The sequence below is a fragment of the Colossoma macropomum genome, unplaced genomic scaffold (assembly GCF_904425465.1).
Source record: "Colossoma macropomum unplaced genomic scaffold, Colossoma_macropomum, whole genome shotgun sequence".
NCBI classification, from domain to species: domain Eukaryota; kingdom Metazoa; phylum Chordata; class Actinopteri; order Characiformes; family Serrasalmidae; genus Colossoma; species Colossoma macropomum.
The window spans coordinates 275,270-299,879 of NW_023494875.1; the positions used below are offsets into that span (position 1 = coordinate 275,270).

Sequence of the window (24,610 nt, forward strand, 5' to 3'; positions counted from 1 at the left end):
CCAGTTAATCTGATAGTAGTTATGGGAGAAATTGATTATACTAATTAAAAATATCTGAGGTGATTTCCATTCTACCAGCGGAATGACCACTGGGGTGCCTGGAGAAAGATTAAGTTTTAAAGAATAGCTCGGGGAGAAATAAAATTTATGCTTAATTAATTTTCCACTTATCCCAGATAAAGTTGATCAGCCAAGACATGTTTGGTGTCGAAATGTTGCTTTGGGGCCACTGGCCTAATGTTGCTAACAAACACTAACAATGGTCACCCACATTATTTCTGTAAATACATCCCCAAAACTTCTCTCAACTCATTCAACTCACTTCCACATGTTCATTAAGGCCACATAGATATGTCTATGCAGTTTAAGCTACAGTATAACTTACTGTGAACTATAAACAATAACAAAAATTCATTGTCTAGCTAATCACTGGGCCCAGCCACAAGGTTTATTAGCAGTGTTAACCTCAAAGCTCCAGTTTAAAACTAAAAAAGCAAAATCTGGACACTTATCATATATATGGCTGAAGGGCTAAGTGAAAAGTTGTGTACATTTTTCCTCAAACAATTCTTTTAAACGACCATTTAAACATCTAGTACAATTTAAATGCCTAAAAGTATCGATGGGCTGAATGTGGTTTTGTCCCTTTTCTAAGCGTGACACTACAGAGCACCTGGATACTTATATAAGTGCCCTTCATTTAGAACATATGATATCACAACATTATATTGCACTCTAAGGAATGCAGCAAATTCATACAGAAAATCTGGTCTTAAACTGTTTTAACTTGAATGAATTGCATTGCAAGACGCATCAGTTAGCATCACAATAGGCTTAGGCCTAACAGCATGACAGATTTGTTCCGGGAGATAAAGAAAGCTGCGTTTAAATGCACTAGACAAATACAATGGCATATTCCTTAATATGTATGAAGTGTTCTTTAAAGGAGATAGAGTGAAAAACCCTGGGTGTGGAATCAGTGAGTTTGCCCACAGATCTATTTGAATTATCATAATTTAACTCTCATTACCAATAGGCTACAACTACCTATCTACATAATTTGTTCAACAGTCTCCAGACACCCCTTGTACTTAATGAATTTGGCTACTTTAAGCTGCACCCATTGCTGACACAGGTGTTCAACTGTGCACACAGCTTGTATAATCTCAACAGAAAGGCTTTGCTAATGGAATGGGACACTCTGGGGAAGCAGCACATAAGCCTAGAATAAGCCTAGGGAGCAATGAAACTGTGTTTTCTGGAGTGATGGAGCTCTATTCAGTACCTCTGGGATGAGTAGGAGTGGAGTTTGTGATCCTAATCATCCAATATCACTAATGCTCTTGTGGATGAATGCAATCAAATCTTCACAGCAATGTTCCAACATCTAGTGCAAAGTCTTCTCAGAAGAGTAGAGACTGTTACTGCAGCAAAAAGGAACAAACGTTTGATTAATACCCTAGATTTCAGAAGAAACGTTGAATAAACAGGTGTCCTACAAATTTAGTGTAGATAGATAGATAGACAAGATTAGGTAGTGCATGGAAGATCTGCTATAGATTCCCTTGATTTCAGAAGAACTAATGCATGAGCAGGTGTCTACAAACTTTTGGACACATGGCATATATGTGGGTAGCACTTGCGTGAATTGGAACATTTTGCAGTACTTCCGCTTCTCTGCAAACCAACTATATAAATCTACTGTATGTTCAAGTGATTTGTTTCTGATGTTGTAAATCTCCTGCTTCTGTTGAAGTTTTGTAGCCTGGAGCTCCAGTAGGAGTAGGAGTGGTAAACTTTTTCACACATCCCCCATATTCCGAGGTGCCAAAGGCTGTTCCTTTAAATGTCACAAACAAGTAAGTCGCAATAATTTTATACACGAGTCTTACGTAAGTGCAATGTTTTTTTTAAACCTGTCCTACATTCTGACCTAAATCACAAAATAATGACGATAAAAATAGAAGTTTGGAATACACGCTGAAGGAATGGAGCTGACGTTATGCTTCTGCAGGAGATGCTGTCTTTCCGTCTGATACTTTGTTCTGAGGATGAATTGCTGGTCATGCAGTACGCCCCCTTCATTCTGAAGTGTAGACAGATGGATACTAGAATGCAAGAGGCTCTATTTTGGTTTGAGTGTGAAACAAGAAGACTGTACTCACATGTAAAGAAAGACAAAAGATGTCCTCCATATACATTAAAAAGATTGAAATATACTACAATTGTGGTGGACCATGTTCTGATCAATATTCAGCACAAAATTAAACAGGAACTGAACGTACCGCCATTGTAAGCATGCTTGCTCATATCTAACTGTGCTGCCACTGTAGTCTCTAGAGTGAGATTTTCTGGTTTAAACACTAAACCCCCTTCTGTTGATGTACTTTGAAGAAGGCAGGAACTGATTTGGGTGGATTTTTAGGGCTGTGCTGTTTTCTTTATTTATTTTTTAGATAGCTGGTGAATGCAGAAGGAAGACAGGTAGCTAATGTTACTGATAGGAAGCTAAATATATATTCTGCAGCTGTGTAACTGTGGTCATCAAATCATACAATATGATACGATACAGTACACTTTATTGTCAGATTTCTTTGAAAATTGTCTTGCATCACAGTGGCACCATGGTGGGGGGCTTTCACAGACAATCAGAGAGTCACATAACACATCTTACAACAAACCACTACAATTCCACAGTGCTCCCTACTACCCCTAATAATATACAATATGTATATGCTGTGTACTTATCTAAACAGTGTGCTCTTTTGATTAAGTATCACAAATGACTGAGGGATAAATGAGTTTCTGATCCTAGGCTTTTAAGTCTTGATTTTGGTACTCTAAAATGTGTATTTGAAGGCAAAATGTTGTATTTACCATATACCAAATGTGATAGATCCATGGTGCAACAAAATACAGGGGGTTCTGGGGCATCCAGGGCCCCCTAATTAACCTCTTTGACCCCCCTAAATGTCTCAAAATCTATATTCTGGGGGGACCCTGAAAATAAACCTATTATAAAGTAATGCTACTCATACAAATTAAGGTCGCTGTCATTGGTATTGTCATTGGTCATTCGAGGTCATTGTTTTGCTGCTTCACCCACAATCATTGAGCTTCTGTCTTGTAAAACCATCCTCCAAAGATTGACATAAATCTTGGGACAAATTTCTATCAGTCTAAGCGATCTTGTCTATAATTTCACCAAAAGACAACTATATAATGCTGTCACACAGTATTGCATCACACTCTGGATTACTGGATTAGCATGAAACTAAAATAAAATCTGATTATTAGCCCTAAAAGATTTTAACCTGCAAAGAAAATAAATATAAATATGTTGCAAATCATCACTGCAATGGAGAGAATAGAGCTGCTAAAATGCTAGCTTGCTTGTATTTATGAGCCCACAGATCAGCGGCTAGGATTGGTTGACATCACAGGCATTCCCAATGGTTGTGTGCTATATTTGCATTCATATTGCGTACACATTGCTGGGAACTGTAGTGAGAGAACACTGACAAACTAATATAAAATCGTGAATTCTGTTGAGGCTGAGGGATACCACGCTGCGCTACAGCAGTGGTTTTTAATACCAGCCCTCACAGCCCTCCATACAGTCCACATTTTGCTCCATTGCTGTTGTGAATTGGATTGGAGCCAAAATCTGGACCATCTGGGAGTTCTGAAGACTGGTTTGAGAACCACTGCACTACAGAATACTGCATAACGCTACAAAAAACATATTAAACTCTAGTTTTAGGCCAGAATGCTCCTTTAAGATCAGGCTGTTTTTCCCTGCTAACTGTGCTCAGTCTTTAGAGGAGCTTGTTGCTTGCTTTTGCCTTAAAGCTGCAGCCTGCTAACATTCATTCATTTGCCCTTTCTGCCTTTACAGTTCACAGCTTCATATTTGTATCATAAAAGGTCAGAGATGAGATCATTTTAGTGTTGCCTTTTTTACTGAGATCTATTTATGTTACCTACTACTCACATCCTACTCTGAGATATTTTGCACTGAACTGAAAGATGTGATTTATAAGTGGAATGTAGTTGCATAAGCGCTGGCCTCACTCAGACCACACGCACGGTTAACTGTGTCTAATTAGCGCCCATTGTGTGTCGTCTCTCGCTCTGATCAGATAGCTAATCTTCAAGGCCACTCGAAGGCACACCTGTGAGCCACAGGGACCAACAAGAGTAATCCAGTGTGCTAATGTGGTGCTAAAAGACAAGCTAATTAGACTCATCACCAAATTCAACATGAGAACAATAAAACCCAAAGAGCGAACAACAAACCCATAGACGCAGAGAGAATAGCTTCCAGAGTCTATTAATATTTCATTGTAGTATATGGGTCCAGCTGTGGCACTCCAGCTCCACACAAACACATTAGAGACTTGCTAATTATCCACAGTGCTCACTGTCTGGCCTGCTTTACTGGGACCTGCTATTGACAGCAGAGAGAGAGCAGAGTGTCTGCAAAGTTTTGGCAAGGTGTTCAAAGAACTTCAGGCTGTGAATAATCAGGAGGAACATCGGCCTCAAAGTTAACTCAGCTCAGTGCGGATCTGGAAGGAGCTCTCAGAAGCTGCACTCCCAAGGGAAAAACACGTGTGCAGTTGATTTCCACATATCTCTCTGCAATTTTACTCTCCTCTCTCTTGCATTTGTCTTTTGCTGGCAAGGAGATCCACTGCCATTCAGTCTTGTGAATCCATTGAACATTAGAGACCCTGTGACTCACCGCAGCAGTTTTGGCAGATATTTTAAAGTCAGCTGTACGGCCTCATACGAAGCATTATACAGGATTACCAATTAGTGTCACTTGTGGTTGGAGAGGCGTACATACTTAATATGGCTGCAGACACTGAAAAAATAGAGAGGGGGGAATTATAAGTGTATACCTTGCCATGTGTACGTTCATTGAAGCTTGTGACAAATTAAGGCATTATGCTTTCCAGTAGGTTGTACTGTATATGTATCAGTTGTACATGAACTGCTTTCACTATTGCGAACACTTCATGAGACTAATGAAATCCAGAAAAAAATAACATATGTTTTCATTGTGTGTGTTTATGGAGATGGGGAGTACTGTACAAAAGTCAGAGATCACTCATTATTTATTGAATTTCCAGTCAAAACAGCCATTACACACAAATAATAAATATTATGATTATAATATGATTTTAAAGGAGATATTTTTAAGCAGATTTGATATAAGATAATCCACCACTTGCGTAAGCAAGAGGAAAGTCAAAGGAACATGCAGTTTCCAAAACTGGAATTCAAAATGTTATTAAAACATATCAAGAAAGTGGAATACCTAACAAACATGCAAGCAGGGGTGGTCTTTGCACTAGGCAAAGGTAGGCAGCAGCCTGGGGCCCCCATAAGCCAAGAGCCCCATGAAAATACAAATTAGATATACTGTACATGTTGAAATGAAATATATGTACATATAAATGCTTAAATTAGCTGTTATTTTTGACTGTAGTGATTATTTATGGTAACTTCAAAGCTGTACCACCACTAATCATGATTATAATGGCCTATTCCATGTTGTTAGGTGACACAACCACATGAAGACTGACTAGTATAAAAAAAAAATCTGCATTCTGGAGAGGATTCTCCAGAGGATTGGAGAGGGTTCTTTGGTGTGATTTTCTGGGTGTCAAGTCAAGTAAACAAACCACAGACCTATCATAAATTGGCTTGAGACTTCAGCTAAGATTGGTGAGTTTCCTTGCTACGAAATGTCCAGGTTTTAAATGTTCCCGTGAGATCACATGGAAAGGCATACTCAGCTAAACTTCATTTGTCTGAAGGAAAATGTTTCGCCACTAAAGCCCTGCTAGCCTGGTGGATATATTGTTTTTGTGAATGGATGTGTTAGAGGTAGCAAAATCCCCTGCTCAGACAGATACTAAAGTACTAAGCTGACCATATCTTCACTCATTATTCTGAACAATGTGCTGTGTTAAATGTTAACCCTGTCTATAGGCACAAATATGAATGCAATGCAGTAGAAAAAGAGTTGTGTCCACACATGTTTTAGTTAGTTACACCTGCCTGAAGTTTTACTGTTTGGGGGAAGTTGGGTCATTTTGGGTTTTCTTTGTGGATGCAATTTGACCTAATTCTGGTCTGAAAGCTACTTTAAATGTAAGAAGGTCACCACAGTGCAAGAGCTGGTTAACACACCAAGAAGATCTAATAACTGCCAATTATGAGACATAGTCTGAAAGCAGTGAGGGGTGGAGGGCCTACCAATTTAGTCCAAAGTGATGCTTGCAAATTGGCCTTTCTTGCTTCCACTTATTCAAGTCCAAAGGCCAGACACTGCTGCCTACCTTCCTTTGAGAATTGGGAAGGCTCCAGCTCATATCATGTAAAAAAGTGTGAAATGTAGCAAATTTTACCCAGACTTTGCTTTTAAAACTGTCTCTGAAAGTGTGCGCCACTGAATCCCAATCAGGGGCTTAACCCAACCCTATTCAGAAGAGAATAATTTCCTTCAGGACAGCTGCGTAGCCCCCTGATGTTTGAAGTTTGAGATGAAAGCTTTTTCCCTGCAATATTGGAAGATGAGTAATAATTTAAACATGTCTGAGTTTTAGTTCAACAGGAGAGACTGAACATTATCTAAAAAAAAAAAAAGGTCCCTGAGAGTGATGTGCTTAAGAGAAAAATGTCAAACTGCAAGACACGACATGCTACCCAAGTGGAAAAGTCTTAAAATTCAAGCAATATATTTCCCAGACATGCTTTATTTTAATTCTTCACTTTGAGTGAAATTATTTAGCCTCACAGACAGGTAGACCACGAAAACTGTCAACTTCAGATAAACAATATTTAAAGCTTTCATCTTTGAGAGCGAGGAGAAAATCAAGCTCCACTCTTGTTTCAGGTCTGAAAAAATCCACAGGTGTTTCTGTCCATCCTTCCACTGTGAGAGGACAACTCAACACTAGGAGTCTGAAAGGATGTGTAGCTGTCAAGAAGTTCTTACAGAGAAAAGAAAATAGGCAAAAAGGAAGAAAAAGAAGCTGCTGATGTTTTCAGAACAGTACACTGACCACTGCAGAGTCCAGACCTCAATATAACTGAATGTGTTTGGGATTATTTGGATTGAGGGAAGCAGAAAATGCAACCAACTTCTAAGACTGAACTTTGGAGGTGTTGGAAAAATATCCATGCAGATGTCTTTAAAACCTGGAAGCAAGTCTCCTGAAAAGATAGAAGCTGTAATAAAGGCAGAGTGGACACACTAAATACTGAAAAGTCTGATATTTCATTTAGTTGTTGAGGATTCTACATCATTTTCTGTTAAATGTGTTTTCTGCTTTTTCTGTGGAAAAAAAAAGAATAATTGCACTCAAATTGTTGTTTTAACTAGAAATTAAATAAATGAAAGGTGGTCTCTGACTTTTGCACAGCACTGTGTGCTGGATTTTCAGCAGCTGTTCTTGTGCAAATTTACCTATTTGTCTAGATGTATGTCCAAAAGTATCCAGACACCTCTTCTACTTAATTAAGCTGCACCTATTGCTGACACAGGCGTTCAATTGTGCACAATTTCCATAGTTTCCAAAGAACCACCAATAAAATGGGACACTCAGAAGCAGCTGCACATGAGCCTAAGATCATCATAACCAAAGCGAAGCATCAGCTAGAGGGGTATAAAGCCCCCCCAGCACTAGTCTGTGGAGCAGTAGAACTGTGTTCTTTGGTGTAATAGAGCTCCATCCAATACCCTTGGGATGAGTTGGAGCGGAGTTTATGGTCCAGAACCGATCATCCAACATCAGTACCTGACCTCACTAATGCTCTTGTATCTGATTTCAGAACAAATGCTGGATGAACAGGTGGTACGTGGTACGTTTTCCCCTTTAAATAAACTTTATATTACTTTTCATCTAAATCAATTTGTATTTATTAAAGGAACCAGGAAAAACATGCACTTATTCCACTGACTTCATTACAGTGAAATGGCTCCCTCATATAACATGGTCTTTTATTGCTGTAATTAATGTCACTATAGTTCACTCTTTTAAATATAATGATAGCCTAATCAGTATGATTCATATCTTGATACAGGCTTTCTGATACTATACCATGAAACATTATTCCTGATAAACAAGCTATGTTTGTTGAAAAAGGACAGAAGATTACCTGCAACTGTTAACCATTTCATTTAGAAAAATGCTAGAATGAGTTCGATACAGTGTATATAGCATTGAGAACAAGAACTTTTAATATATGTATCTATTACTAGGTTTGTTATTGGCATTTGGCAATGCTGTGTACAATTATATGCAATTCTGTAAAAGAAAGTGTAAATTTCAGTAGTGGTACCAGACGCTGCAATGTTATCAGACGTTATTCTGGATATTTCTTTTACAAATGCAGCCATAAATGCTTCCTTTACCTTGCACGGTGCAGCTGTTATCTGCTGGCATATTTGACCTTACATCCCTCTCCCTGCAGCACAGTCTACTTCCCTCTGTCCTTTGAGGCTATCACCTGGCCTCCATTTTGACTTTGCTGCTGTCTCACTGCAGAATCCTTTTCGCACCACTCTGGAATTAATGAAGCTGAAACAGCTCGCATGTAGCCTACATACTTCTGAAAACGTGTGACAGAGCTCTGACATTTCTTCTGCCATTTTGAGTATTGCTGAGTTCCCTTGACACTACACTGTGAATCAGCCCATAGAATGTAGGATCTAACTTCTATGCTGACAAATGAAGCAAATGAATCCATGCACTTAAGTCAAATACATATAATGAATTACATTTGTACCTGTAAAGTACATTTCTGCTGTGAAAAGAAGCTTTAACAGCATTACTCGGCCTTGGTGAGTCAGAAGTTGGAATACTCTTACAAAGTCTGGTGAATGGGAACACGTCAGTGTAATCAAGGGCTAAAACTTAAGAGAATCAAATAGTGGTCTGATTCAAATGTACTCAGATTAGTTGTTCTATTCAGTTAAGAAATGTCATGGAACTAGATTAAAGAAAAACTTATTTTTTACAACCCCATTTCCAAAAAAGTTGGGATGCTGTGTAAATGAAAATAAAATGCAAATCATGTAAACTATATTTTTAAAGGAAAATACTACGAAAACAACATATCAGATGTTGAAACTGAGGAATTTCATTGTTTTCTGAAAAAATATATGCCCGTTTTGAATTTGATGCCAACAACACGTTCCAAAAAAGTTGGGACGGGGGCACGTTAACCACTGTGTTTCATCACCTCTTCTTTTGACAACACTCTGTAAGCATTTGGGAACTGAGGAGACCGACTGCTGTAGTTTTGAAAGTGAAATGTTTTTCTATTCTTGTTTGATACAGGATTTCAGCTGCTCAACAGTTCAGGGTCTCCTTTGTCAGTGGGTGACAGATCTGGACTGCAGGCAGGCCAGTTTAGCAACCAGACTCTTTTAATACGGAGCAATGCTGTTGTAATACACGCGGAATGTGTTTTGACATTGTCTTGCTGAAATAAGCAAGTTCTTCCCTGAAAAAGACGTTGTCTGTACAGCAGCATTTGTTGCCAAAACATGTATATATTGTTCATCATTAATGGTGCCTTCACAGATGTGCATGTCACTCATGCCATGTACACTAATGCCCTCCTATACCATCATGAATACTGGCTTTTGAACTGTGCACCGATAACAAGCTGAGTGGTCTTTAGCCTGGAGGACACAGTGTCCATGATTTCCAAAAAGAATTTCAAAATGTTGATTTTTCGGACCACAGGACACTTTTCCACTTCACCTCAGTCCATTTTAAATGAGCTCGGGCCCAGAGAAGGTGGCAGCATTTCTGTATCCTCTTTATATTTGGTTTCTTCTTTGCGTTTAAGAGTTTTAATTAGCATTTGTGGATGCAGCGACAAACTGTGCTCACAGACAGTGGTTTCAGAAGTGTTTCTGAGCCCCTGCAGTGATTTCCACTACAGAATCATGTCTGTTTTTAATGCAGTGCTGCCTGAGGGCCCAAAGGTCTTGACTAGCAAAAACTGTTTTTTGGCCTTGTTCAAGCATACAGAGATTTCTCCAGATTCTCTGAATCTTTTAATGATACTTTGTACTGTAGATGATGAAAAGCAAAAGTTCTTTGCTCTTTTACATTGAGAAACGTTATTCTTGAATTGTTGCACTATTTGATCATGCAGTCTTTAACAGAGTGGTGAACCCCTCCTCATCTTTACTTCTGAAAGACTCAGCCTCTTTGGGATACTCTTTTTTATACCCAATCATGTTATTGACCTGTTGCCAATTAACCACCAGGTGTTTTTTTAAGCATTACATAACTTTACCAGCCTTTTGTTGCCCCCATCCCAACTTTTTTGGAACGTGTTGCTGGCATTAAATTCATATTGGGCATATATTTTTCAAAAAACAATACAATTTCTCAGTTTCAACATTTGATATGTTGAAGCATTTTTAATGAAATAAGGGGTTTAAATGATTTGCACATCATTGCATTTTGTTTTTATTTACATTTTTCACAACATCACAACTTTTTTTGAAACGGGGTTGTAGTTGGACACTGCATTACTTTAAGGTACACCATATGGTCAAAAGTATGTGGACAGACCTCCTAATTATTCAGCTTAGGTTTCAGCCACACTCATTACTAACACGTGTGTAACATCAAGCCCATAGCCATGCAATCTCCTTAGACAAACATAGGCAGTATAATGGGTCATACTGAAGATCTAAGTGTCTTTAAACTCTGGAACAAAGCTCAAACAACTTGCATGTAGCCTACATACTTCTCAAAATGTGTGACAGAGCTCTGACAGCAGTTCATTTTGTACCTCTTCTCAAATTAGTCTTCTACCATTTTGAGCATTGCTGAGTTTCTTTGACACAACACTGTGAATCAGCCCATAGAATGCAGGATATGACCTTTATATTGCCAAATGAAGTAAATAAATCCATGCACAAGTCAAATACATGTACTGAATTATATTTGTACCTATAAAGTACATTTTTTGCTGTGAAAAGAACAGCATTACTTTAACAGCATTACTCGGCCTTGGTGAGTCAGAAGTTGGAGTACTCTTACAAAGTCTGGTGAATGGGAACACGTCAGTAAAATCAAGGTCTAAAACTTAAGAGAATCAAATAGTGGTCTGATTCAAATTCACTCAGATTACACGTTCTATTCAGTTAGGAATCTCGTGTTTGATAAAAAAAGGGCCTTGAAACTACATTAAAGAACAACTTATTTTTTAGTTGGACACTACATTACTTTAAAGTACACCATATGGTCAAAGGTATGTGGACAAAACCTCCTTATTATTCAGTTTAGGTTTCAGTCACACCCATTACTAACAGGTACATAAAATCAAGCACATAGCCATGCAATCTGCATACACAAACACTGGCAGTATAATGGGTCGATTTTGTGCCTCTTCTCAAATGAGTCTTCTGCCATTTTTAGCATTGCTAGTTACCTGAACACAATACTGTGAATTAGGCTGTAGAATGCAGGATCTGTCTTTTACATTGCCAAATGAAGCAAATGAAGCCATGCACTTAAGGCTTATACATGTACTGAATTATATTTGTACCTATAAAGTACATTTTTGCTGTGAAAACAAGTTTTAACAGCCTTACGCGGCCTTGGTGAGTCAGAAGTTGGAATTCTCTTATAAAGCCTGGTGAACAGGAACACGTCAGTGGATTCAAGGTCTAAAACTTAAGAGAATCAATGGAATGGAGAGTTCAGTGGAATGGTGATTGCCATGCAATCTCCTTAGACAAACACTGGCAGTATAATGGGTCGTACTGAAGAGCTAAGTGAAGCTCAAACAGCTCATGTGCAACCTACATACTTCATAGGATGCCTTGTGAACTGTAAGTGCTATTATTGTGAAATAGAAGCGTTTAGGGGCGAAAAAACCCAGTCATGAAGCAGTAGAACACACAAACTTCACTGTACAGTCCATAACATCTGATTAGCTGAGCTGCATTCAAAGCCATTGTAAAATACTCTATATACGGATAGGTATGACCATCTCACAACAATTGAATTCTGTATTGATATGCTGTTTTGTTGTTCACATGGACTGCACTGAGAGGTTAGATGAAACCAGGCATATACATGAAATAAATAGCCAGAAACAGTACTAAACATACTCCATATAATAACCCGGTTTTAGCCTATCTACCTTACAACTACACCTAGGCTCATCAACTCAGCAGAAAGCTAACAGGCTCCTCCATTAATATTCTGTGTCAGGTGTTAATATTCTGTGTCAGGCAAGAGATGACTCTAAGTTCTTGCCCTCCTTCAACAGTCCATAGTTGGTTGGCAGCAATACTCTGTTCAAAAGTGTGGCCCGCAGGCCAAAGCTGGCCCATGAGGATGTATGATTAGGTCTACCAGAAACCCTACCCCCAAACCCAATGAGAGAATAACCACTAGATATTTTTTAACTACATTGTACTATATCTAACTTTTTGAGCTTTTTTTAGAACTTTTTAAATTGAATTATAGATTTTTAAGCATTTAGTTACAAAATAAAGTGTTATAAAATACAGTTTTAAACATTTGGTTTGAAACCTATCTATGTTCTTGCGTACTGTTTTTGTCTTTTTGCTTGTGAGTCCCCAAGACAAGACGTTTGAGCACCGCTGCTCCAAAATTTCTTGGTGGAAGAATTGTTTATTGTGATCGATTATTGTGTTTTTCCCTTCAAATAAAGCCACTCGGGGCAATGCCTGTAATAAAAATCGCCCTAAAGCAAGGCCTCTCAAGGCTTATTGCACAGTCCTGTTCAATAGTAAAGCAAAAATCATGATTAGACACTTTATTACTCTGAAATCATTTTAAAAGCGCAATGTAAAATTACAAACATTTTATTTTAAGCATTTTTGTAGCACTTCTGTAGGTCTTTTCATCATGAAGTTATTACATGGTGTAAATGCCAACTGGCATGTTCAAATTATGTAAATAATAAATAATGCAAATGGAGATATGAAGTTTTGTCCTGACAGCAATAATTTGTTTTTGTCGTATGCAGACCCAAAGAGAAATACTGAAAAAAGCCTAAACACTTAAAACATGTGAATGATGCATTACCATAGTAACACTCTTCACATTACACATTCTCAGCCTGTTATAGTCTCTAGGCTATACACACTGCTGCCTGCCCCTTGCCACCCTGACCTATTTGTGAGATACCACATTGTTTCACAGGCCATTTTAACACTCATTTTTCACTTTCACTCATGCCAGTCTCTGCAGTAAGAACAGCTTGAGCAATGCCCTTCATTTACTAACCGAAGGAAATCATTCTGTAAAGTCTAAAGTAGGCCATGGATATGGATATATACTCACAAATAAACATGTCCTGTATTTGAAACATGCTAATCAAATCTCGAGGCAAACAACTTATCAAGAAACTAGAACACTGTTTACGTTAAAATTGAATAAAGTAATAGCAGTTATTGGTAATTTAGACAGTCCACTGTAGATTCTTTGTAGATGTTTAGTCTGTCTTTCACTAACATTCAACTAAATGTATATTAAATGCGCCTTCTGCACGTTGACTGCTGGGATAGGCTCCAGCACCCCCCGTGACCCAGGAGGATAATGTATATTAAAAGCAACTGAACTTGAGGTTGAGTGTGATAGATTCTATTAACTCTAACCCTAAACCCAGACCAAAACCCAACCTTAATGCCAACACAAAACCTACACCTACTCCGAAACCTGACCCTCATCCTAACGGTGTTAATAATCAGCTGAGTATTTCCAGAATGTTAGTTAATTAATCATGTATCTGCAAATCATCTATAGGGGGACAATAAGAATAAAGTGTGGCCCAATTATAATGCAAGTATAATGCAACTTTTGAACAGTAATGTATGTTAAAGTATTCTGTGACATCACAAAAACAGAGAATACAAAGCAGACTGTTTTTGCTTTTTAGGCCCAATCCCATTTCTTAATTTCACCCCTACCCCTATTTTTTGTTTTTATGTGTCACCTTGCCCCTTGGAACTGAGTTACAATTGGTAGTGGTTGAAATCTTCCCCTATGAAATGGGACCCTCAAATAAAAAGATCATTACTTCATTAACAGCTACTAGCTGTGCTCTGTGGGCGATGCTGCCAGTCTGCAGTGATAACAGAGGAGTTCAGCAACCTCACTGCTGGTCTTTGGTTAGATTTAGGGCATCATATGTTTTCAAAGAGGGGGATGCAACAGTTATTTATTATCGTCCACCCCTAATTCTTTGGTAACATGAAGCTGGAGTCAGCTTTTCCCGTTCCACCTTAAATGGAGATGCGGTTACATTCTGGCACTTCAGACTTCAGAACTGCTGGACTATTTAAGGTGGAACGGGAAATTTAGCTAGCTAGCTACTAAAACATCAGCAGACTATTAGCATTTTTTAAGCTGGTTATGAAAAAAAGGACCATAATACATTGAAACGACATTAAACTAAGACAATACAATGGTTATCGTAATTTCTAACAGAGAAAATACTTACATTTGTGGGTTTCTTTGGTCGCTCACGCAGCCATCTTGCCGGTTCTTTTTTTCTCATTAGGGCTATGTAGCCCTAACACTTCACCCTACCCCTCTATCTCAACAAAAATTGGGACAACCTACCCCTAGGCATGAACGCGCAAAACAGAGGGCAAAGGGAGAAATGGGATTGGGCCTTAGTGTTCACATATGGACTGCATAGACTGAGGGAAACTTGGGTATGTGCACATACTACATTAAACTACTTTATAAAAGTAAGGAAATTCAGTTTTATGCCATATGGGCCCTTTAATACACTAGTACCTGGGCACTAGAGTACTTGAGAAGTACATGGGTTTACATAGTGTTGACTTGTTGCTGCCCAGTTTCTAGACAGTGTTTTATTTAGAATAAGGTAAACTGTCCTGCCTGCTGTCCTTCCTGACATTATTCACCGTACAGTCAACACAGCTGCTGGCCTCAGGATGTGTCTCAGTGATTTAAAGTTGTGTGCTGAAGAGTTTGGCATTGGGAGGAAACTGTAAGCTAAGAAATCCAGGGCTCTGCCACCACTAAAGAGCACAGCTGCCTGGCACCAAGCCTCAGCCCTCAAGGAGCAGCGTTTGGATTAAATTGTTTACATTTGCTTTTCTCATCACAGTATTAAAAAAAAAAGGTATGGTGCTTCTCATTTCGTGGGCTCAGTGTCAGACTGTTACTCTTTGTAGTGACAGGAAGGATCCACTGCACTGGTCTGTTTAATTTCTTATAGGGGAAAAACAGAGGCATAGATTAGAGCCTGCCAGGGCAGGTTAGCTCCAGAAGTGTTAACCGGGAATATGATGACAAAGAGAAAGGCCTTTTGAGTTTAAAGAACACTAGTAACACTTTCTATGAATGTCACCTTTGTAAGCATCTATAAACACAGTTATAACATGTTATAATGTATTCATAAGGCATTATAAACATGGTTATAAATATTTATAAAAAAGAATTACTCTGAATTACACTTTATAGCCATGTTTATTATACATTATGAATTGTTAATATAATGCATTATAAATAGTGTTAATAACATGTTATAATGTCAGTGCCAAAGAGGTCAGTCCCAGCTTGGAGAGTGTAAAGTAAAGACAAATACCAAGCTAACGGTGGTGTACATTACCTTTCCCATGTTGGGTAAAACACTGATGGCAGCACTAGTTTAAACTCTGACATTTGAAGCCTGTAATGTGCTTTATTGTGTATGTTTTAGTGTTTCAGTAAATCCTTCAATAAATACTTCAACTTGAAGCCTCACCTGGAGGAGGCTTTAGTACAGTATGCTTCACTTTACTTAGAGCGGACAAATACAACTTATGAGCTCTTATAATTTGTTATGATCAGTACTTATAATGTAATATGTTAACAATTCATAATGCATAATAAACATGGCTATAATGTATAATGCATTTTTATAAATATTTATAGCTATGTTTATAATGTCTTATGAATGCATTATAACATGTTATGAATGTGTTTATAGATGCTTACAAAGGTGACATTCATAGAAAGTGTTACCAGAACACTTGTTCCTCCTTCCTGTTCCACCGCATCCTTCCAGCTCTCTCTCTTTGTCTGTTCCGTCTTGCTTTTTCTCTTGCTCTCTTCTCTCATGCGTGCATGCGTATGAATGCAGACAGCTGATGCCATCTAATTACATATTGAACATGCCCTTGTTTCATTTCTATGTTTCTGGTGCTTGGATGACAGGTTGGAGGAAGCTGGTCAGCTGGGGAATGGATAAGGCCCTCATCCCTGTACATCAAACGCATTCAAATGCATTCTATTTATAACTCTAAGCAGGGCATGCTGCCTGCTCGCCCTCCTCTGTTAGAGTTTCATCTAAATTTGTATTTTATGAATAGAAGCGCAACGGCAAGAGAAGAGAACCTGCAAAATGGGTACAAGAAGAAATTAAAGTATTGGGGCATTTTCAAATGATTCTTATTATGTCTAGACTGTACATTGAAATAAAAAGTACACAGTGAAATCTAGGGCAGCCTTTGAAATGCAAGCAGGATGCTTCATAACGTTTGGTGCAACAGTGGTACTGAAAATAATCATCAAAAGATAAAATAATCACGCTGACAATCAGGCCCTCCAGTATTGTCTTGTTATTAGACCAAACTGTGAAATCTTTCATCTCTATTTCAGATTTAGCCTTTAGCACTGACCCACAGTTTACTAAAGCCATATGTTCTTCCCTGCTTCTTAGCAGCTGTGTCACTTCGAGTTCAAAACGGGGGAGCCTTAGTATGCCTCCCTTAAATGTCCAGGGAATACGTCAAGCAATCTGCAAGGAGGGGAAGCCAAGCCACCATTTAAGGACATCTCACTCACAGTATGATTCAAAATGAAGAATTCTTGGGAGCATTTGGAAATGGCTAAAATGGGCACAACAGTCGAGATGGTGTCTTTGTGACGTAGGGAGCTTTTGGAAAATGAATGGGGTGTTGGACATTTGCGATACTGACATGCATTTGAAACAGGCCTTGCTTTTCTCTCCGGGTTCATATGACTAGCTATTTTGCAGGGCCACTCTGACCTCTGATGAACTGGTGATATTTTCAAAAAGGAACACAGGACAAGGGAAAAGGCCAAGTACAGATTTAATTCTGAAATTGCATTTTTATATCATAGATATAAAAACACTGGAAATGTTACAGAAGTACAATTAAAACTGAATGACAAAAAATGAGGGCAAATTCAAAGAAGACAGTAAATATATGACACAAACACAGAAAGACTTGCATGCACTGTGGCTACATTCACATTACAGGGTTCAAGTGGCATAAATCTGAAGTTTTCAGAGCTGTGTGAACACAAAAAATGGATCAAGTAAGATTTAATACTTGACCATTAGGGATGCACCGGTACCTGGTTCCTAAGTGTAAGCTCATACCAAGTACTGATCCCAATACTAACTTTGTAACTTATAGCCAATAAATCCTGATATTTATACAATTCCGCTTTTATTTTGGTATGTTTGGTTTATATTTTATTTTGGTAATAGCAATGTTCTATGAATGGCATGTACTTGTTGGATTATATATTTATATAAATAACTATTTAAGATGCTTAAGAAACCTATTTTTGTTTATTTACTCTATATAATTAGTATTTAATATAATTAATTAATTAATAAGATGACCCATATTTATTAAGAACTACCATATTTCACAACTGAAGTAAAAAATCTGATAAAAATTTGATTGTGAAAAATAGTTAAAAACAGAACTGAACAATATACAGATAAACCTGCGGTGTGTACATGTAAGCACACAGCAGTTTCTCTGGCTTGGCAAAAATGGTGCTAAATGTTTTTCATGTCTAAATTTCTAAAGTCACTTGTGTCTTACGTGTTCCGTTCACTCATGCTTATATTTCTGTGCGTCAGTCTCCGTTGGAGTTCAGTAAATATTACAGTTGTTCACGTTGTCAGTAGCAGCTGTTTTTAGTGGTTTTCTTGGATCGACTGAAGCAACAGGCCAAAAGGTCAAGCTGCTGACATTGGAGACGCGCTGCTGACATTGGAGACGCGCTGCAGACAGTGCTAATGGCTGCTATGCTAAAGGCAAAACCAAGGCTAAAGGCTTTACATATACCCCTAAAGACCAGTGCTTCCTTGTCTCTTTAATGTTCGCTCCCTCCAAAACCCTAAAAACATATTTTTTCCCTAAAAACACATTTTATTTAATACCAAATGTTTTAATATCATTTAATATCCTATCATAATATCAAATATCATTTTACATTTTGAATTTTTTATTGGTACCAGTAACAAATAATTTCCCCCTTTTGAAAGTATCTGTATTGGTATTGGGATCTTAGCCTTAGTATAACTTGGCATAGGATTGGAAAAGAAAATTAGTAATATCGCCCATCCCTAACTGGTAGCTCTCATGATATTAACATATCAGATGTAACATTTTTTAAAAAATATATAAACTTGATTTTTACATGTGAAAATACCAACCGCAAACACAGACACTAATAGATCATGTGCTGTATTCAACACAGTTTGTGTCTGCATGTTTATTGGCCTTTTAGCCAGTGAGGAGTGAGCTCTGTCTTCATCAAACGGTCTCTCAGTTTGTGAAGTTGGGTGGTGAGCAAAAGAGGACGTGACTGGTGTGGAGCGGGAGTGGAGCAGTGTGATTTCGCCCAGAGTGCGTTGGTGTTCTTTCTTGCTCCAAAATCACTAAAACATTGCTCCATCCCATGAGCCAGAGTTTTTTTCCCCCCACATGAACTACCTCTGCTCTCGCTGCCATGAGATTCTAACAGCGTACGTCATCATGATGCGCTGATGATGATGTTAAGTTACATCTACTGGCGCGCATGCATGCATCGTTCAGTAGCATACATGTACATCAGAAATTGCTTCATGGTATCTTTCTTTATTCCATATTACAGACATCGATACTGTGTTAAAGTATTGGTATTGTTATCACTGCAACCCTGGTGGCCATATAATCAAAACTTCACTGCATGTGCGTAAATTACTGTCATTATCACCGTCATCATCCTTCCAGGGCAGGAGTGTGTTCACACTAAAGACAGATATGGGTCAACGAGAGCAGAAAGACTGAATCTGAGGAAAATTAATGAACCGAGCAATAAGTAATGTGAACATAGCTGAATAGTCACAGTACTAATATGTTCAAATACAGGTAAGTATAAGGCCCTATTCACACCTGGTATTAACAGCGGTCTTGAGTGATCTAAACAGAAGTGGACATCAAAATGCCTGGCATTTCCATGCATCTCAACCGAGTCTCCAGTGACTACTTGGGATTGTATTTTGTAACAGCAGGAAGGGCACTGCACAGATTTACTACATCATGCCAGTCTCTTGCTTTATTTGTTCTCAGACAAACATGTAATTGTTTGTGTACATGCACTGGTTGCTGATTTATTTATTAAATATTTATTTAATAAGGACTGATACATGAGTATAGTACTGTTACATGGTACATTGCACTGTTAAATACTGTTAAAAAGATAATTTTTCTAAAATTATTTGGTTTTAGGTTTTTTAGTTCCTTTAAAAAGTAATGTGACATTGCAGGTATTTACAAATTGTTTTTATTTTTTTGTCAAAAATAAGTAAAGGTTTTTGAAACTCTCTCTTTTCTCTCTGAGCTCAAACAATTTCAGCGGTGTTAGCACCAAAATATGACAAGCTTCATCGAGATAAGACAAGACATCACTTCACTATCAGTCTTGGTAAATGAGAGCACGTACTTAATTCTAACAATCTCCTTCCATTATTCTGTGCTTTAAGAGGGGAACTCCTACTAATGCATATGGAATGAAGCGAAAGTGCAACAGAGCAGTGACCATCCCTTTGATCTTATTATGGTCACTACGGGGCGTTTTTAACTGCTTTTTAATGCCAAAGTAGAGACAGCGCAAAACGTTAGCAAATCTAATGCTTAGACTGCATGGACTGCTAATGCACCTCATAAACTGGACAGAAGACGAAGAAAGAACCTTTCTACTCATCTCCAAAGCCACAGAAAAACTTTTAAAAATGTCAGCTTTGGATTCATCTGTGTGTTAAACCTGTGTGCTTTACAAAAACACCTATGTTTTCCTATGTTTACTAAAAGTTGATTTATTTCACTTTCATTAGACTCAAGTAAACTGAAAAAGCAGTCTGACTCCACATTTGAGGCTGGAAAAGTTGATGTTGAGAGGGTTGTTTGGCTGAGACCAATTTCAGTAAGTTACTGTTTAAAGCAAATTTATGCATTAAGCTAACTTTATTAAAAAGACGAAGTAAGCAAACGCACCTCAAGACCAGCAGGGAAAACTTTGAGAGTGCAGTAGCATTTGGACAGGAGCCTTTTTTCTTTTATTTTGCTCTTATTTATGAATCTATACTAGGCTGAATTCAGGGCTATTAACCCCTTAAATGGCCAGGGCCAAAAGGTTTATTACACACTTCTATAACTTCAAAATAACTCAGACAGTTTCCACTGAAGCCCCTGTAGTTACTGAATAATAAGCCTTAGTATATAATAAGCCTTGGATTTTAAGGGATTAAAATATTTGGGGGTAACTAGGCAAATATTTCTAAAAATGACATGCATTTTGGGATGCAGTAGATCATGAAGATAGCTTTGTCGGCATTAGGCCTGTCATGATCATGAAATTTTAGCTGGCGATTAATAATCATATAAATAACTGTGATTAACAATATAATTCTCTTTCTTTGTTCACTGTATAGTGGCCAATTTGGCTGATTAGCTATCTTGTCTTCTGGCTATAGGTACTTAGTAGCTCCAAACTGACAGATAGATAGAGCTCAAGCTGGAATAAACAAACATTTTTCACTGGTGTGACTAAACATAGCATAGTACCAACTTTTTTGTTTTCATAAGGCCTGTGATGTGATTCAATAAATGCATTATCTGTTTTCTTTTATTAAAAGGTATTTTTCAGAACCCAACAGATGAAAATGCACTTTATTACATTTATGTACATTATTGCATATAATTGTGAAAGACAATGTGAAAATAATTGGGGTCAGCTAAAATAATTTTAATTAACTGAAATAACTGCGGTTAGGCGATTAAGTAATGATTGTGACAGGCCTAGTCTGCATACTGTAATATTTGGCCAGAGCAGTATGTCATCCAGGAATCTTTGGCGTACTGGAGAAACTCACATTGATGTATACTACTTACTACTTCTGGGCACCGTCAGTACACAAGCAGTAGGTATTTGGCTATTTTGAACAGAGCTTGTGTCTCCAAGACACATTGATTCATCCCGTTCACACCTGTACTTGACGCTGTCCACTAATGATCAGATCACCCAACACACATCTTAATGCCATATGTGAACAGGGCTTAGTTTAACGATATGTTTGCATTTCACACTTTTCCCCTCAATAATCTTTCTCTGAGGAGTTTCCCACTACCACCAGATGTCGTCGCCTGCGCTGCTGCGCGTGCTGGCTCTTTCTCGACCCTGCAGCCGCAGCATCTCCAGCACGCTCCTTGCGTAGGCGTCCCGCAAATTCACCCCAGCCGCCGTCACATCGGAGGCCGAGCTGCGGGTCAGACGCTTCAGTGCCTCGCCATGACGCAGCGCCGCCTCCTTCATCTTCAGAGTGAAGTAGCAGGCTGAGAAGCGGTCGTTGATGATGGCGATGGGGAGAGCGAGGATGAGGATGCCTGAGAGGATGCAGATGAAGGCCATGACCTTGCCCACAGCCGTGTCCGGACGGATGTCCCCATAGCCTACGGTGGTCATGGAGGTGGTGGCCCACCACCATGCGCAGGGCACATTGGTGAAGGTGGTCTCGGGCATGTCGTGCTCGATGGCGTATTCCACTGTGGCGAAAATGGAGATGCCCACAGAAAGGAAAAGCATCAGCAGGCCCACTTCCTCATAGCACTGAGCAATGGTCATGCCCAACGACTTCAGACCTGTTGAGGAAAATATGCTAGTGGTCAAACAGAGGCCATATACTCTAGGGTTTTAATTTGAATTTGTAATTCTATATATTGGCAATTTGCATGATGGTAATGCATATTTTAAGTTCTCCTACTGGTCTTTCTTCACATGTTGGCAATGAAAAAAAACACCCAAAGTCTTGCCTAGAAAAGATCTCACCCCTCTAACAGTCATACAATCTCTTCTCATACTACAACCATTTTTTTATATACACTCATTACAAATTGGATGCTTGCAACACGCATACATTTCAAGAAAGGTTGGAAAATGTGCCACATTTTCAACAAGAGACAGGTCTGGACTGCAGGCAGGCCAGTCTAGCAGCCACACTCTGATTATGAAGCCATACTGTTGTCACACATGCAGAATGAGGCTTGGCACTGTTATGTTAAATTAAGCATGGCTGTCAGCTAGAAGGCAGCATATGTTGCTCCAAACTGTGTAAATATCTTTTCAGTGTTCATGGTGCCTCCATGGATGTGCAAGTGACCCATGCCATAAGCATTAATAACACCCCCCCCATACCATGCCAGACACTGTCTTTTGAACAATTTGGATAGTCCCCACAATACTCATTTGCACTAGTCCATTTCAGATCGAGCCCAGAGAAGTAGGCAGTGTCTCTGGAAGTTGTTGATATTTGACTTTCCGCTGTGCATTTCCTTAACTTGCATTTGTTGATGCAGTGAAGAACTGCATTTATTGACAACAGTTTGTCAGAGATTTCCCTGAGCCCATGTGGGGATATCCATCACAGAAGCATATACGTTTTTAATAAGGACCATCTGAGGGCTTCAAGGACACTGGAAATCATTTGTGGTTTTTGGTCTTACTCTTTATGCACAGAGATTTCTCCAGATTCCTTGAATCTGTTGATGATATTTTGTTCTGTAGAGGATGAATTACCTAAAATCTTGCAAATACTTATTGAGAAGTGTTGTTTTTACACAGTTGAGACATTTTTTGGTGAGCTTCGACCCATCCTTGCTCCTTTTATACTTGAGCATGATTGCATCACCTGTTTAAGATGATTTTGGACATTTCACGACACTTCTAGTCTTAAACTGCCCTTATCACAATTTTTTTGGAATGTGTTGTAGGCATTTATTTCAGAATAAGCACATATTTGCAAAAAATAATGAATTTAATGTGGCAAAACATTAACATTGTCTTTGTATTCCTGTATTCGTTTAAAAACAGGTCAAATGTATTTACAAATCACTGCTTTGTTTTTTGCATTTCACATACTGTCCTAACCTGTTTGAAATTTGAAGTCTGTAGTATTGAAATCACATGAGCCAGTATAACTGTCACAAAGTGATAAGTGAAGAACATTGCCCTGAAACTATGAGGAGATATGAAGAGAGGAGTGGAATATCAATAATGCATGAAGAAAAGCATGCAATTACAAAGGTTATGAGTCATTACACACATAACAATTTATCACAACTGAGTCACAGATATTCTGGCATAGAAGCAATACAAATACTTGCAACCTGAAGGACAAATAAAGGGAGTCTTTTCTCAGATTCTGTTGCAAAGCCGTAATAGTACCTGTGGTTTTAAGCACTGACATTAGCAATCCTCTCTAGCACTGCAGTAGGAGTGTTGCAGCGGAGAGCCACTCGAATGTGCATGCATAGTTGTGAAGTTTAAAACCCTCAGTGGAGGACATTTATAGATGTTCCTTTCAGTGTTAAAAAAAGGTTTACATTTCAACCTTGCAGAAATTGCCGGTATTGGCGTGTGAAGCTCAGGGCGAAGGTTTTTGAAAAAATGATTTAACACCATCCAAGAGATGTCAGTCTAAATATAGGCCCCATTCAACAGCTGTTATCATTTCACACTCTGAAATGGCGTGACACTCTGTGAATTTCTTCATTTATCTTTTTGTCAGTCTCACCGAATACATTTACATTCCTCACTGCATTTAGAAACAGCAACTCACCTATTTAGAACTTAGTATTTATAAAACTTTCTATGCCTCAGCCATATGAAGTTTATACAACAGTTGCTGCTTCTATGAAAAAGAGAAAAAATCCAAATGCATAAGAGCAGCTGATCCAAATTTAGCTGCCTTGCGTTCCACTGAGGCATCTGGATCTGCTGCCATTTTCACAGCATTTCCATCAAGCAACCATATCCAAAACAATATGACTGGTAATGTTAAAATCCTGCCTCAGTTATATGTCTGTCATTTCTGAGGTCTGCCATTTGCATTTAAGCTCCTTTATCAAAGTCACTTTCATCATATTTCAAATGAACACAGTCTTATCCTAAAGTTTGGGCAGCCATGGTCAAATTACATTGTGTTGATGTTTTAAGTGAACATGTCGTCTACAGGGAACACACTTCTGCAAGTGTAAATGCATAATTACATATATTTGCTAATTTTAACATATTGGAAGAAAATAAAACAAAACGTTTAGGCACATGCCGCATTTTATGTTTTATTTTTTTTCCCCAATTCAAAAAAATAAATACAAACTGTGCACTGTTTGTGCCATATTTGGTCCATCATCACATCGTAAAATGCAAGTTCTGCCTGTTTTGTAGAAGGTCCCTCGGTTGAACTATGATTTTTTCTTCAATAA

The 24,610-nt window shown here is 38.4% G+C and overlaps 1 protein-coding gene across 2 annotated transcripts in view; it reads right to left on the reverse strand.

The window, feature by feature from the left end:
• Positions 1–17,189: 17,189 nt before the first annotated feature.
• Positions 17,190–24,610, reverse strand: part of kcnv1 (potassium voltage-gated channel modifier subfamily V member 1) — a 32,722-nt gene continuing 25,301 nt past the window's right edge. For both annotated transcript variants that reach the window (XM_036560580.1, XM_036560579.1), the window contains exon 3: positions 17,190–21,988. In XM_036560580.1, the coding sequence (XP_036416473.1) occupies positions 21,474–21,988 (515 nt within the window). In that variant the 3' untranslated portion in view covers positions 17,190–21,473. The remainder of the gene's footprint in view (positions 21,989–24,610) is intronic.